General features: G+C 41.7%; 1 protein-coding gene across 1 annotated transcript; it reads left to right on the forward strand.

The window, feature by feature from the left end:
• Window positions 1-8978: 8978 nt before the first annotated feature.
• On the forward strand, window positions 8979-12986 carry gpa33a (glycoprotein A33 (transmembrane), paralog a). Its single transcript, XM_051119231.1, has 7 exons — window positions 8979-9275; window positions 10346-10503; window positions 10593-10809; window positions 10989-11153; window positions 11244-11360; window positions 11444-11579; window positions 11660-12986. Exons 1-7 carry the CDS (start codon window positions 9230-9232, stop codon window positions 12105-12107), a joined length of 1287 nt encoding a protein of 428 aa, XP_050975188.1. The 5' UTR covers window positions 8979-9229; the 3' UTR covers window positions 12108-12986.
• Window positions 12987-15035: the final 2049 nt, after the last annotated feature.

Genomic DNA, 15035 nt, shown 5'->3' on the forward strand with positions numbered 1-15035 from the left:
CAATTCATTTTGAACAAATCTTTAATGTGACTCGGAAGAACGAGCCGTCTCGGGGAATGATTCGTTCAGTCGTGCATGCGCAACATCCTGTTAGGTTCTGTACTGGAATTAGTTCACCTGTTTCAAGTCTTCGGGTTTTTCGAGTCGTTCGTTCATCCAGGGTTCCCACTCTGTCATGAACACCAGATTCAAGGACTTTTTAAAGCACCTTTTATTTTATATCAAGCACCTATCAAATTCACACGCCAGCATATGTAGCATCATGAAAAACCTTTTACAGTAAAAAAAAAAAAAATTTGAAGCACAGTCAAAAATTTCAGGAGCATCTTCTAATCAATAATCAAATTCTGATTAAATATTAGCCTTTCCATTACAAGATGATATTTGACTCCTTAAAGTGATTTACATGAAATTTTTACCTTTGTAATGGCATTTTTCTAACTTTATTAAAAGTATGCCATCTTTTGTCAAATTAAAAAATATATATATTTATAAGCTTTTTTTTTTAAATTTCTGAATAGAAAATAATAAAAACAAGTTCAATAAGAATAAGTTACCAAGTTAAAAAAAAAAAAGAAAACAAAAAACCCCATCTCCACCCTGATCATTAACGCTGTTTCATTTAGTCTTTCACTGCGCATATAGGACATTTTTTGAAATAGCACCATTCTACTACAAAAATTTATTTCAAATTTATTTCAAGCACTTTCAAGGATGTATATTTGTTTTCAAGTACTTTCCAGGTCTTTAATCCACGTGTCTGATATTCAAGTACTTTCAAGAAGTGTGGGGATGAACCCTGTTCATCTTATTGGGCTGTCACGTGATGAATGAACGACTCAAACCTGAAAACTTGTTAGATAAGAGCTGAGGTGAGCAAATCCTAGACTAAAAACCCAGGTAAACAATGAATGAATATTTTCTGTTTCTTATAGCATTTGTAGTGTGATCAATGTTTGTGTAAGCAGTAGATGTGTTCGGGAAGTAACACGTAACATTTTAATTACATTTTGCTAAAATGAGTGAAATGACTCGAAAAAAGATTCGTTCATTTTGCTGAACGAGACTCAAAGGTCCGAGTTGGTAAAATGATCCGAACTTCCCATCACTAGTACACGTCTAAGTTCATCATCTGTGTACTGAGTATGGAGAAAAACTCATTCTTATTTTCTCCTACAACTTAAGAATCGTCCAACATCGTTGTACCTTTTTGTTTGTAAAGAGCGTTTGACTTACTTGCATTGTCTTAGTCTTCGCGTGTTCGCTTTGTAAACACTGGGTCTGTGGTTCCGCGTGACCTTTCGACGTGATTCAACAGTACGTAGAGTCGTGGATGCGCATCCCAGAGCCTGTGCTACGCCAGCTTTTGTGCTTAAAAAGTATACAAATTTTTATTTTCCAAAAAAAATGGCAGATCGTTTCGCTAGATAAGACCCATCTTTAGAGCCCTCTGAAGCCGCATTTAAACTACATTTTGGAAGTTCAAAATCGGGGCACCAATGAAGTCCATTATATGGAGAAAAATCCTGAAATGCTTTCCTCAAAAACCATAATTTCTTCACGACTGAAGACAGAAAGACATGAACATCTTGGCTGACAAGGGGGTGAGTAAATTATTTGTAAATTTTGTGTTTCAGATCATCAATACTAATTACAGAAATTGAGTGAATGACATGTGCATTCAGAGCCTCAATATCTCGAGTCTCGCCGGTGGAATTGAGCACACACTGACTGAAAACCCGGCGTGAATCAGAGCACACACTCCCGCTTCACATCACATCACGTGATCCAAAGAACTGAGCACTAAAAAGAGCACAGAAGACTAAAGATCATCACACTGCACACAATTTCAGCTCTGATAACATCTGTGGTCGCTTCACTGTTTTAGTCTAGAAGAGTGTCTGAATGCAAACATCAGCGATGATGAGCTGGAGTGCTGTAATGTGAGACGCACACCAGATCTCAGCCAATCACAACCCATCAGCTGCCATTGATATGAATGACCAACACAAGCAGGAGGCACAGACCAAGCGGTAACCTCCCGGTCTCCCTCTTGAAGCCAACACGGAAGTGACTAAAACTGCAATTCATCGACTGGCTGCTAAAGGCTGGCTCCAAAAGAGAGTCAATCCCATAGACCTCCCATGTTACAATGGCCAAATTTACAGCAGAAATAAATATGTTTACAGCCTGGTACAAAGTGGTTTTGGTTTATATAGGTAATTTTACCCTTCATGTCAACTGTGAGGGTCGTGAATTTTTTTATAACTCATCTGTTTATTTTAGATTAAGCCTTAAAGTTCTGTGTAATTAAGGGCGTGGCCACTTGAGTGACAGGTGAATTACCGCTATGCCCTACAAGGCAAAAGACTCGTTGTGAAACTGAAAAAAATGGATTTAAAAAAATTATTTTTCCAGAAAAAATAATTATTGTAACGGAGAGTGAGAGGCGAGAGGCGAGCGGATCCATATGCGAGCTTTTATTTAAGGGACGAGACAGATACATGGTCGAACAGGCGGGATCAAACAACAATGGAAAGTCAATAGAAGTACAATAGAAGTCCGTGAAACAGGCGAGGGTCGATCCGTGGCGAACGTAATCCGTAAGGGGCTAGGCGAGGAGAATAAACCAATAAACACGAGCGAGAGTCCAATAGGCAGGCGGCGAGCAGTCGAAACGAGATGGGCCAGACGAGGGAACTAAACAATGGGAACAAAGAAACTAGGAAACGCTAACAATGGAAAATAACAACAACAATACTCCGTGCTCTGCATTGGAAAGGCCGGGGCTTTTATAGCGCGCCTGATTGGTCCCAGGTGCTGACCCGATCAGCGCGCTGCATGACGGGAGATGTAGTCCGGGGTGTGGTGCAACAGTCAGAGTGTGTGGATAAGGTGAGAGCGACATCTGGTGGTGAGCGGACCGCGGAACACCGACCAGATTCGTAACAATTATAGGTAGGACACTGGAAATCTGGCAATTAGATGTTTTAATGAAAATGATCTCAAACTTGATTTTTGACGCTATTTTGAAGTTATTGTAGTCCTTTGCATTGTCTGCAAAAAGTGAGATGTCACGCCAAGGTTAAAGACACTACCACATTATATACAATATTTGGGTGCTAATCACCATTTACAGAATCATTATAGTAACATCTGTATAAAATCTAGTAGGCTATAATGTGATTTCATTTTTTTTCTTACCGTAACAACCAGACTAAAAGATAAACGTGAGTGAATACCGTTTTGCAGCCAATTTATTTGCAATGTTCGCTAACATTAAAGGATGCAAGACATACTTAACATACTGTTTTACGTCCAATTAAATGAAAATAGCCTAATCTATAAGAACGACGGTGGATTGATGAACGCCAGCAAGTAGGAATAATGCTCAGAATGGTTGTGAATTAAACATCTCCGATGACGTTCATTGCCATGGATTATATCGAGTTACAAGAAAAGGTAGAAAAGGGGTTTAATTGCGAACTCTTACTGATTTTATGTGTAATACATGCTACGCTGACACGGCATTCGAGTCCTCACACGTGTAGAAGTACAGGCAGCCCCAGACCTACAGTCAAGTCAAGTCAAGTCACCTTTATTTATAAACCGCCTTTAACAATACAGAATTGTGACAAGGCGGCTGTACAGTATTAAATAGGAAACAGTACAAAGGCAAAGGCAACATTAAACACTCACATTATAGGTAAAGGTAGTTAATCAAAAACAATAAAATAAAATGCAATATTGTGTTAAGAGAAAGTGTCCCCAACTAAGCAAGCCAGAGGCGACAGCGGCAAGGAACCAAAACTCCATCGGTGACAAATGGAGAAAAAAACCTTGGGAGAAACCAGGCTCAGTCGGGGGGGCCAGTTCTCCTCTGGCCAAAGTTCCCGTGGTCTTGTGCCGACAGCCGTCCAGGTGATGGACAGCTGACACTGAATGAATAATCTGCTTTATAAAAAGAAAAAAAAACTTTAAAGATTGTTCACGATTAATTATTGTTGCCAAGTTATCTAATCGTTGCTTGCTTACAGTGCTTAATGGAGCAGTTTGTTAGATCGCAGTCTATTTAATTTGTTTGTCTAATGATGTGCCGAACGATGTATGAAAGTCAACGGGTTAGGCTACACCGTCATTTAAACGCGGTAGACTTTAATGGACAGTAAATCACTGGCAGAATAGCGTGTAACTCCAGGGCAGCACAGTAACATTGATGAACGCTAAACAAATGCAGAGCACCGTCACTCAGTTTAGCGTTCCATAACAAAGTCAAAGAGCGGTAACTGATGTACTGTGTTCTGCCTTGGTTTCTTCTGGGCTTTTCTCACGGCAGCACTGCTGTCACTGCTGTCGAGTTAGGCGGGCGTGGTTTGAGCAACTAGGCACATCAGCTTCACCCACGTGCTGCCTTTTTGCCCATTTTCGAATATCCGGGAGTGACGCACGGTGACGCACTGCCAAGATTTAGGCTTCAAAGATTTAGGCCCACTTTAGGCTTCAAAAATGCTCTTCAGAAACCTACGAGTGACATCACGGACACTACATCCATGGTCTTTACAGTCTATGGCACAGATGCATATAAAAATATAAAACAGTCCATGACGGTTCACATCAATGCAGCATACGATCAAACCCACAGCAGCAGGAACAAGCAGAAGAAAATGAATTAAATCTTACTCACCTCTAGATGCCTCTCAATGCTCTTCTTGAACATCCTCAAACAAACATTTAATTCTAAAGTCTGAGTTGATCAGATGTTTGTTAACTGATCTGTATGTTCTGGACGCTCTCAATATGCAGGATATAAATGATTCAGCTGATAATTAAAGTGTTAATAATCAATAAAGTGTAGATCAGATGCTTCTGTGTTTCATTCAGCAGCACACGATTCATGAATCTTCTCTTGCAGGATTCAAAGCGTAAAATCATTTACCTTTGCGTTCATGAATGTGAAAGTTGAATTGCTGTCGACAATAGCTTTTTTTTTTTTTTTACTTCAGAGTCAGACTTTACAGCAGAAAGAAATGCAGCTCAGTCATACAACAAATGATCTTTAAAACATTGAACAAAAGCAGGGGGCGGTTCCAGAAAGCAGGTTATGTGACATACCCAGGTATGTTTAAGGATAAGTCAGCGGATAATCTCAACTTTCGGTTCCACAAGCGGAGGTAACTTTCCGGGTATGTAAGTAGCCATAGCAACTTGCTCTCTGAAGATCACCTGCTCCGGAGTAGGTTATGTTTCAGGGTTAGCTTATTTCTGAGCAGTCAGAAATTATTGCTCAGAAATCATTATATTTTACTATCATCTCACACATCATGGATCTGCATTTTCTATAATGTATTTTTAATATAAAAAAACACATCTGGTATGACTTATTATATAACTGCATTTACTGACCTAATAAACTTTTTTGGAGTCAAGCAAAATGTCACCGGGCCCACTCATCATTTTAATCATACTTTAGATTTAATTATATCGCATGGAATTGATCTTACTGATATAGATATCATACCTCAAAGCAATGATGTTTCTGACCATTTCCTTTTTATCTTCCCTATTATGATAAAAATCCATGCAGTAGTTTTTAATTAATCTGTAAAAATAATATTCCCCTTTTCAAATCGAGCCGTTCTCAGATGCAGAGGCCACTCCCACGATAGTTGATTGACATGAGCGTCTTACCTCAGATCAGCTGTCAGAGTCCGCCCTCTTTGTTTTGATGCCGGAGCAGGGATGTAAGTTAGAAAAGAAATATCTCTGATTGAGCGATTGAGGTGTTGTGTTGCTGGATGTAATAATGAACATAGTGGTCGTCATTTACTCCCGACATCTGAGCCGCTGAAGATGCAGTGGATTACGTTTGTTTGTGAATGGAATGCGCCTCCCGATCTACATATATCCGTCTATGTTCACGCGAATCATTCGTGATCCAGCTTCACTTACAGCAGAAGTGAGCATAAGGGTTTTTTTTTATGAATCTTTGCGATCACGTTTCCTAATAATGTGCTAGTTAGCAAGTTTCGCGGCTAAATGTGGCTAAATGCAGCTAAAGTAAACACGCTTGTCTATCCACAGAGAGAAGAGAGGGGCGGGGCGAGCAGAGCTAATTTGCATTTAAAACCTCAACCAGAATGAGACGATTATTGTAGAGCTGATTTTGTCAAGGTAAAAAGAGTGTTGTTTTACACAACCATTGAGAATTTTTAATCAAAGTATATTATAGACTTTTCATTAAGACCCTAAAGAATCATATCAAAACTCTGGACTTTTGGTAGTTCCTAGGAGAGCAAAGTCCACTAAAGGAGGTAGAGCTTTTTCACATTTTGCTCCTAAACTCTGGAACAGCCTTCCTGATAACGTTCGGAGATCGGACACACTCTCTCTGTTTAAATCTAAAGACTCATCTTTTTAGCCAAGCAGTCAAATAATGCATCTCATAAACTTTAGGGTTACAAACCGCAGTTTGTAATCTGGCTTCATGTTGTTTTGGCCCCATTTTGATGGATTTTGGGTAACTAGAGCATTCTGGGAAATGAAGTACTCTTCACCACCATATGTGCCATAAAATGAAAGATAAAGCAAATATAGTTTTCACTCCAGTATAGATTAGCTTCGTTAGTAAGTCATCTTTATGTTAGGGCTGTAGTGCGTTTAAATGTTTTTAGGACATTCCAGAGCAACGATGAAAACTAAATATTATTTTAAATAACATTTTATTTCATTTCATTTTTAGCATCATGAAAAGAAATTTTAGTTTATTTCAGTTCATAAAAATGTTTTGTAGTTTTTATTTTACAATAAAAACCTTGGGACAGAAATGTAGGAATAGAAACGAAGAAGATAACGGAAGAATTGACATTCCTGTCATCTTCTTCACTCTCATTCCGGAGCTCCGGCACATTCCAGCTCGTCATTACTCGTATGAGGACGAGAGACGCTCCCTAATGAAGTAAATGTACTGCGCCGAGGGCCGCGCAGACCCGCGACACCCGCCTGCGGGGCCGAGGCGCATTAAGCGCTTCATCAGCATGCATCTCAGCGAGCCTCACAGACACACGACAGAAGCGGAGCGCCGCTCGAGGACACGCTCATTACAGCCTCCATTATCACCAATCAACTCCAATCAAAAACCTCCATCAGCCAATTCAGATCCAACATCAGCCAATCAGCGCCGCATGGCCCGGAATCACAGCGGGTCATTTGGATCAATCTGGAGCGCCGCGAGAGTGAAATGATGCCAGGTGAGTGTTTATAGGGGCCCCGGTGAGACGCACAGCCGCACGGCTCCAGAGCTCCGCCGTCACGAACGACACGCACACGTGCGAGCGTTTATCTGGACACGAGTGATGCGCTGGTGTTAATATGATGCTCTCATTTGTATATTTGTTACTCTGTGGGACAGGCAGTCACACTGCAAAGTGTATGTCATGTGACTGAATGAATGCACCTGCCTGTTTTTGTTTAATTAAAAAGTATGCCAGTCAGAGCGGCTGGATAATGGGATAGTACCACGTATTTCATGTGTTATTTGTGTACTCTGCTAACAGCTGGGCTTTGTTCTTCACTCGTGCTCCATGGACGAGACCCATGACAAAGGGGAGCAAATGATAAAACGCAGCTGAACAGCCTAGAATCATCAGAACAGAAAACAACACATACACACTGAAAACAATGGTGCGGAAACAGCTTTAACTTACTGGAATTTCACAGACCATTACAAACAAATGGCAAGTAACACAGTGAATTAAACATGACATTTAGAAAAAAACCTGTCATTTGGCAGAATCTCATCAAATTAGAGAGATGTGAACATGGACGCCCTCATCCCCAAAAACCATCGACAAAACTAGATCAAACCACATGTATGACTTTAAATACGGCTCTGGGGTGAATTATGGTCTGTTGAGAACTTCAATCATCAGAGACATTTAAAATCTGTCATGGTAAGCTGCTGGTCTGGAATCAGTCTCTCTGTCGGTCTGTCGTGCTTCACCGTGTGTCATGGAGATTCGGGTCTTTCTGTCTCTCTGAATGTAGGAAAGACCTTGAGTTGAGCAGCGTTTCTCTCTCGTCTGCCACAGAAACACGCTTATCACACGCTCAAGGGTTTTGTGGCAGGATGAACACTTCTTTCTGTGACAGCCTGTGTGTGGTTCAGGTATACCCTGTGTTATGGGGACATTTAAAAAAACATTGACTTTATTTAGATTTAGGTAATATAACGCAGTATTTCTGTCACTAGATACTGACACACATGTACATGTGATTTCTCAGCAGATCTTCAGCATGTCTCAGGTGGAACGATTCTTTAATTAGTCACCAGAGGACGCTGCTGAGCTGCTCATGAATAATGCAAATCAGTTGCTCAGTGGTGATTGGTCACATAATTCACACATGATCGAAACTGGTTGGCACTGGTTGTGGCCATCACTGATTATCACTAGAGTCTGTAGAGTGTGTGTTTATGTTTCTGTGAATGTGGTGTGTGTGTGTGTGTGTGTGTGTGTACTTGTTCTTGCTACATTGTGGGGACCAAATGTCCCCACAAGGATAGTAAAACCTGAAATTTTTGACATTGTGGGGGGCCTGTGGTCCCCACAATGTTAAAAAAATGATTAAAAATAGTAAATGATGTTTATCTGAAAGTGTAACGATGCAAACATGTTTTCTGTGAGGGCTAGGTTTAGGGTTAGGGTTGGGTTAGGGGATAGACAATATCTTTTGGTCAGTATAAAATCTATAGAAGTCTATGGAAAGTCCCCACAATTCACAAAAACAAACATGTGTGTGTGTGTGTGTGTGTGTGTGTGTGTGTGCCACATCCTCATTATATTGCTCTTGTCAAACCAGTTTCTCTGGATCTGATGCAAATCAGTCTGTGTTTTTCAGTCTACAACTGTATAAAAAGGTGAGGAATGAGTTTCCAAGAGTTCACAAGCACCTGACATTGGTTCCACTCAATGAAATCATCACTTGATTGATTTGGAGTTGCTTTTCTGTTCATAAGTATAACACAGACACACACATTACTGTGGTCTCTGTGTGGTTTCTCAATCGAGAAACTGTGAGACACACGAGAGCAACAGGGCAAGATGAGACTCGACCGCTGGGCGGGTCGTTGCTGTTCGTTTCCTGGCGTCTCATTGGCTCAGTGAGACAGTTTCAGTGTCTCGAATACCTTCGGTTCCCTTCATACCTGAGACGCTGCTGGACGCTCACAGAGATGGCAGGAACACCGGGGATATTTGGCATATGTCTGCTCTTTGCTGGTAAGTGAGCTTCAGTCTGTGTGAATGTGAATAGGTGTGTGTTTACTCATCAGTGTGTAGGAGAGCCACACCTCAGGAGTCAGATCCAGCAGAGCTTCAGACACGACACGACGCCGGCTACAAATCGCACGCACCAGGAATCACTTCAGCACGCCTTTCAGGCTGAACTGAGTTCACTGGCTCACTTCATACGCCTCTGAAAAGAGTAGAAATGTAAAAGTTCATAGTTAAGGAAACACTTGCTTTCATAATAAAGTCACAGCTAGTGGTTTTTCAGCTGAAAACGTCCGCTGGTCATGTTGTTTTGGCTGTAGGCCGTGTCACAGAACTCACCCGATCGCAGCGGCGGCTCTGAGCCAACGCCCCAAACACAGCGAACACAGCGAGCGCCCAAACGGCCCACCACAAACACGCTTAGAATGAGATGTGAAAGAAAACATTTGAGCAGTAAAAATATAAGTAACCATATACATTTTCATCATAATTGTTTACAAATCTGATGTTTTTCTGTTGGTAACTGTACAAGTTAAAGTTTTTGAATCATTTAGATTTTTCAAAGAGGATTTATGGAGAAAGTCCCTTCTGCTCACCAAGGCTGCTTTGATTTGATCAAAAATACTGTAAACATAGTGAAATACTACTACAATGTAAAACAGCTGTTTTCTATGATCTGTTAAAATGACCCCTTTGAGGTCCGACGCTAAGGTGCCCTTGCGGTCCGGTCTACATGCCCCCGGTCCACGACTGTGCCCTCGTAAAGCCGTTTCGCCACCCGCCCCTCCGGAGATCTGGATTGCTGTGATGCGCAGCTGAATTTTCAACAAACATTTCCGATTACTTTCAGTTTATCAAAGAATCCCAAAAACAATGCATCACAGTTCTTTTAAATAGTTCTAATATTTCACAATATTCCTGCTTTTCCCTGTGTTTTTGATCAAGTAAATGCAGCCGTGGAGAGCAGAAGATACTTCTTTCGAAAATGTGTACAAAATGTCAGATGATGTAGTGTGAAATGCAAACTGAAATGCAGTTCGTAAAGTGCTTTATATTCACATTTTTGTGTTCCACAGGAGTTCACGTGACTTCAGGCATAACCGTAAACATCCCTGATAAAGAATATAAGATTGCGAGGGGCGAGATTGCGATGATACCCTGCACTTTCACACCGAGTGCAACTATCACAACAATAACTTGGACGGCAGAGGCAGATGTGCCGGGTGAACCGGAGGTAATAAATCAGTGCCTAACATCACTTGTGCTCATGCTCATATGCAGCTGTGTTAATGTTTTGTGATTGACTGTACTGTTTTTATGCAGATTGAGATTGCCAGTTTCTTCAGTCTCAGTAACAAAATTACAGTATACAAGAAATACAAAGGCAGAGCAAACTTGGATGTCGATCTGAAGGCAGGAACAACCAAACTGAAGCTGCAGAGCGCCACCAGCGCCGACACGCGCGTCTACAACTGCAAAGTTCAAGATTCGGAAGATGAGGAGGGCAGCCTGTCTGACACGGCCAAACTCGTTGTCCTGGGTAAGACTTCAGAGAGATGCTGATGAAAATCCACTGAACGGCTGTACTGTGTGTCGTCATCTGAACGTGCAGTGAGTCTGTGTGGAGGATCAGATCTCTTCAGTTATCAACACTAAAGTCCAGTGCAGATGAATTCTTGTTCATGCTACGATGATGTGTGTGTTCTTGTTGTGTGCCAGTGGCTCCATCGATACCCATCTGCAACGTCGTCGGGAAGGCGGAATACTTTCAGAACATCGAACTGACCTGCAACTCGGCGGAGGGAACGCCGACGCCGACCTACAAGTGGCAAAGCCACAACGTCAATAATATCCCTCGACCGCTGCCGCCCAAGGCCACCGACAGTACGTGTGCGCGCGTGTGACGATGCTCAAATACGTGTCGAAACCTTCTTTTCCCGCATCGCTCACGAGTGTGTGTCTGTCTCTCCTCAGAAAACGGGGTTTTGTCGCTCTTCAACATTTCCATAGACACGTCCGGCTACTACGTCTGCACATCCGCCAACGAAATCAGATCTGTGACGTGTAACGTGACCCTGGCCGTCATGCCACGTAAGAAACAGCAGCTTTTCACCAACAACTGATCTGTCGTAACCTGTGGTCACGTCTAACGCACCGTCTCTCTTCTCCTGTAGCGTCCATGGCCTTGAGCACCGCCGCCACGGCCGGGATCATCGCGGTTGGTGCGGGCGCGTTGCTTCTTTTGGGCATCGTCATCTTCTGCTGCTGCTGCCGTCGCAGGAGGGAGAAGGATGAGGAGTACTCCATGGGGTACGTGAGAGAACATCATCTCTCGCACATCCATCGCTCGCCGTGGCCGTCCGCTCACCTTTATTCCTCTGTGTTTGCAGGACTCCCGAAGGAGGAGAATTCACAGACAAGGACCCCGAAGGGAGAGAGGACCATCACGACGAACCCGTGAAATACGAGGAGGAACGCCGCGTGAAAAGCGCAGACAGACGCGATCCGCAAGACGACCGCAGCGAGAGGAGCTACGATCGCCGCAGTGACTACGACGACCGGAGAGATCAATACGCAGACCGGCGGGACGATCGCAGCGACCGGCGGGAGAGGTACGACAGAGACGACCGCTACGACGACCGCCGTGACCGCTACGACGACCGCCGTGACCGTTACGACGACCGCAGAGATCAATACGACGACCGGCGCGACCGCTACGACGACCGCAGAGACCGCTACGATGACCGCTACGACAGCGACCGTTACTCCGACCGCTACGACAGCCGCGACAGACCGCCCAGCGTTCCGCCGAATAAACCCAAAGAACCGAGGAACTGAGTTCAGCAGACGCGCAGTCGTTCCTCAGAAATACACAGAAACTAGGAAAATGGACAGCAATAGCTTTTTAAGAATCGTCTTGTGCCTCATATGCTGAATATTAGATTTGATAGAATAAAAGGGCTTAATTAATCTACCCCTGACACACATTAGTGTCGTGGGCATTTTGTCTCGTATGTGTTTGTGTTTTTAATGTGAAAATCACAAAGTCAAATACTCTGATAATGGTGTGTAAGCAGGATGACGAGGATTGGTTTGCTGTGATTTTCCTGCTGTTCTTTTGTATTGTGAAAAGCCGTCGCTGTATTCATGTCTACGCTCGGAAGCCCCTTGTCTCATATTTAAGTCTGCTTCTTTATTTTTCATACCTTTGTTGACATGTTTCATGTGGGATTTCCATGAACTCAAGACTTCCTAACTTCATTTATAGGAATATGTAGTGTGAAACTATTAGATTTCAGTTTATTTTAGTTTTCTCCCATTTCAGCCCATTGCTTGATTTTTGGATTGTTTCAGAATAAATCATTTAAGCAAATGTCTTCTGTTTGTGGAATAATGGCTTTCACTGAAGTTCCTGATTCAGATGTTTAATATTCAGGCTTCAGTTTTAAACTGTGACAAAGAGTGAAGCTGAACTGCAGCGGTTGGTTTGCGAACCCACTAACCTAATGTTGTGAGCGCTATGATCTACTGTTTGATCTGCAAGACACCCTTCAGTGCCCTTACGAGTTAATCAAGAGATTGTACAAACATATAGCAGAAACATAGGGGAGAGTGGGGACGGATACAATGCTTTCCTTTATTTTCTCAAAGACTGTTTGTATTAGAAAGACAACACTTTAATACAATAAAGACAAATCTGTCAGCTACTCACCCACACTGCTGTAACAGGTGCACATATGATAATACATGTACAATTTATACTTGAACAAAGTCAAATGTTGCAACTGAACCCACAACAGTGGACGGATAAAATTTAACTAAAATCATTTTTAAAGATAATTTGCGATTTCTTTATTTTATTTGTTCACAGAAAGGGTCTTCAATAAGTTAAACTGGTTGTAAAAAAAAACAAAACAAAAAAAAAACAAACGTAAAAACATTTTCATGTAACAAGTAACAACCATGTGTTGGTTAATTACTACAACACATCTGAACTACAAAATATTAATATAATCAAAATCAAGACACTGAAAATTAATAATAGCCTACTTCTGTTAACTTCTGTGAAAGTTTACTGAACTGGGGCCAGCTGCATAAACATAGACACTATGTTAGCACTGTGTCCTAAAAACTAGTTTTCAGTCCGTCTTTCTTTTCAAATTCAAACTAGTCAAATTTACCATTTTATGTAACTGACTTTATAAGTGTGTGTGTGTAAGACAAACTACTTACTTAAAGGGGTCATCGGATGCCCATTTCCCACAAGTTGATATGATTCTTTAGGGTCTTAATGAAAGTCTATAATATACTTTGGTTAAAAATTCTCAATGGTTGTGTAAAACAACACTCTTTTTACCTTGACAAAATCAGCTCTACAATAATCATCTCATTCTGGTTGAGGCTGCTTTAAATGCAAATGAGCTCTGCTCGCCCCGCCCCTCTCTTCTCTCTGTGGAGTGACGAGCCTGTTTACTTTAGCTGCGTTTAGCCACTAAATTTGCTAACTAGCACGTTATTAGGAAATGCAAAGATTCATAAAAAAAATCCCTTATACTCACTTCTTCTGTAAGTGAAGCTGGATCACGAATGATTCGTGTGAACACAGACGGATATATGTAGATCGGGAGGCGCATTCCCTTCACAAACAAACGTAATCCACTGCATCTTCAGTGGCTCAGATGTCGGGAGTAAATGACGACCACTATGTTCATTATTACATCCAGCAACACAACACCTCAATCGCTCAATCAGAGATATTCTTGTCTAATTTACATCCCTGCTCCTGCATCAAAACATGGAGGTCGGACTGTTACAGCTGATCTGAGGTAAAACGCTCATGTTAATCAACTATGGTGGGAGTGGCCTCTGTCATGTGACACCACAACGACAGGCATCTGAGAATGGCTCGATTTGAAAAAGGGGATATTATTTTTACAGATTAATTAAAAACCACTGCATGGATTTTTATCATTATAGGGTAGATTTGTACATACACTGACAACACACATTAATGTTCAAACAACTTGAAAAAGTGAACTTAGCGTCCGATGACCCCTTTAAAACAGAAGATACCTAACTATTGAAACTGTTTTTTTTTATTAATCCATAAAATTAAAATTAGGCCTATTTAATGTACATCAATGTTGTGTTAAGGGACCGGATGTTGGGACGAATAACAATGTGTCCCTACCCTGGTGAAAAAAACAGCATATGCTGGTAGGTATGTTTTGATGCTGGTTTAAACTGGTCCTTAGCTGGTTTATCCTGGTCATGTTGCTGGTCAAGGACCAACTTAAACCAGCATCAAAACATACCTACCAGCATATGCTGTTTTTTTCACCAGGGTACACTGACCGCCGTGGTGAAACTTGGTATATTACCTTGACAAAATATCTTTATGCCTATGAGAAGCTAAGAAAACCGATTAAAATGATATCACTTTACAATGCTTCACGCAAACAGCTTAAACAGTATGACAAGAAAATCAGATCATTCAAAAGTTACTTTTTTTTAAATCATGAAATGTATTTTTTGTAGAAGCTCACACGTGGCTTAAAATGACGTTTAGAAGCGGTTCAGTTATAAACCCACCTCGAGACGTGACTCGTATGGCCTACACAGTGCGTGACAACATGCCCCGGTCTCCACTTGCATGAGCTACTGCACTGATGGAAACACTAGAGGGCGAAATCATTATTGATTCGAGTCTAATATCAAACTTCATACTTGAATTAATACTTGAGACAGACTTGATGATCCTTAACA

The sequence above is a fragment of the Labeo rohita genome, chromosome 1 (genome assembly GCF_022985175.1).
Source record: "Labeo rohita strain BAU-BD-2019 chromosome 1, IGBB_LRoh.1.0, whole genome shotgun sequence".
Taxonomy (NCBI): Eukaryota; Metazoa; Chordata; class Actinopteri; order Cypriniformes; family Cyprinidae; genus Labeo; species Labeo rohita.

Coding starts and splice junctions, on each gene's coding strand:
- gpa33a (XM_051119231.1), top strand. CDS start 9,230: ATGGCAGGAACACCGGGGATATTTGGCATATGTCTGCTCTTTGCTG. Junction 9,276..10,345: donor CATATGTCTGCTCTTTGCTG/GTAAGTGAGCTT, acceptor TGTGTTCCACAG/GAGTTCACGTGACTTCAGGC. Junction 11,580..11,659: donor GATGAGGAGTACTCCATGGG/GTACGTGAGAGA, acceptor CTGTGTTTGCAG/GACTCCCGAAGGAGGAGAAT.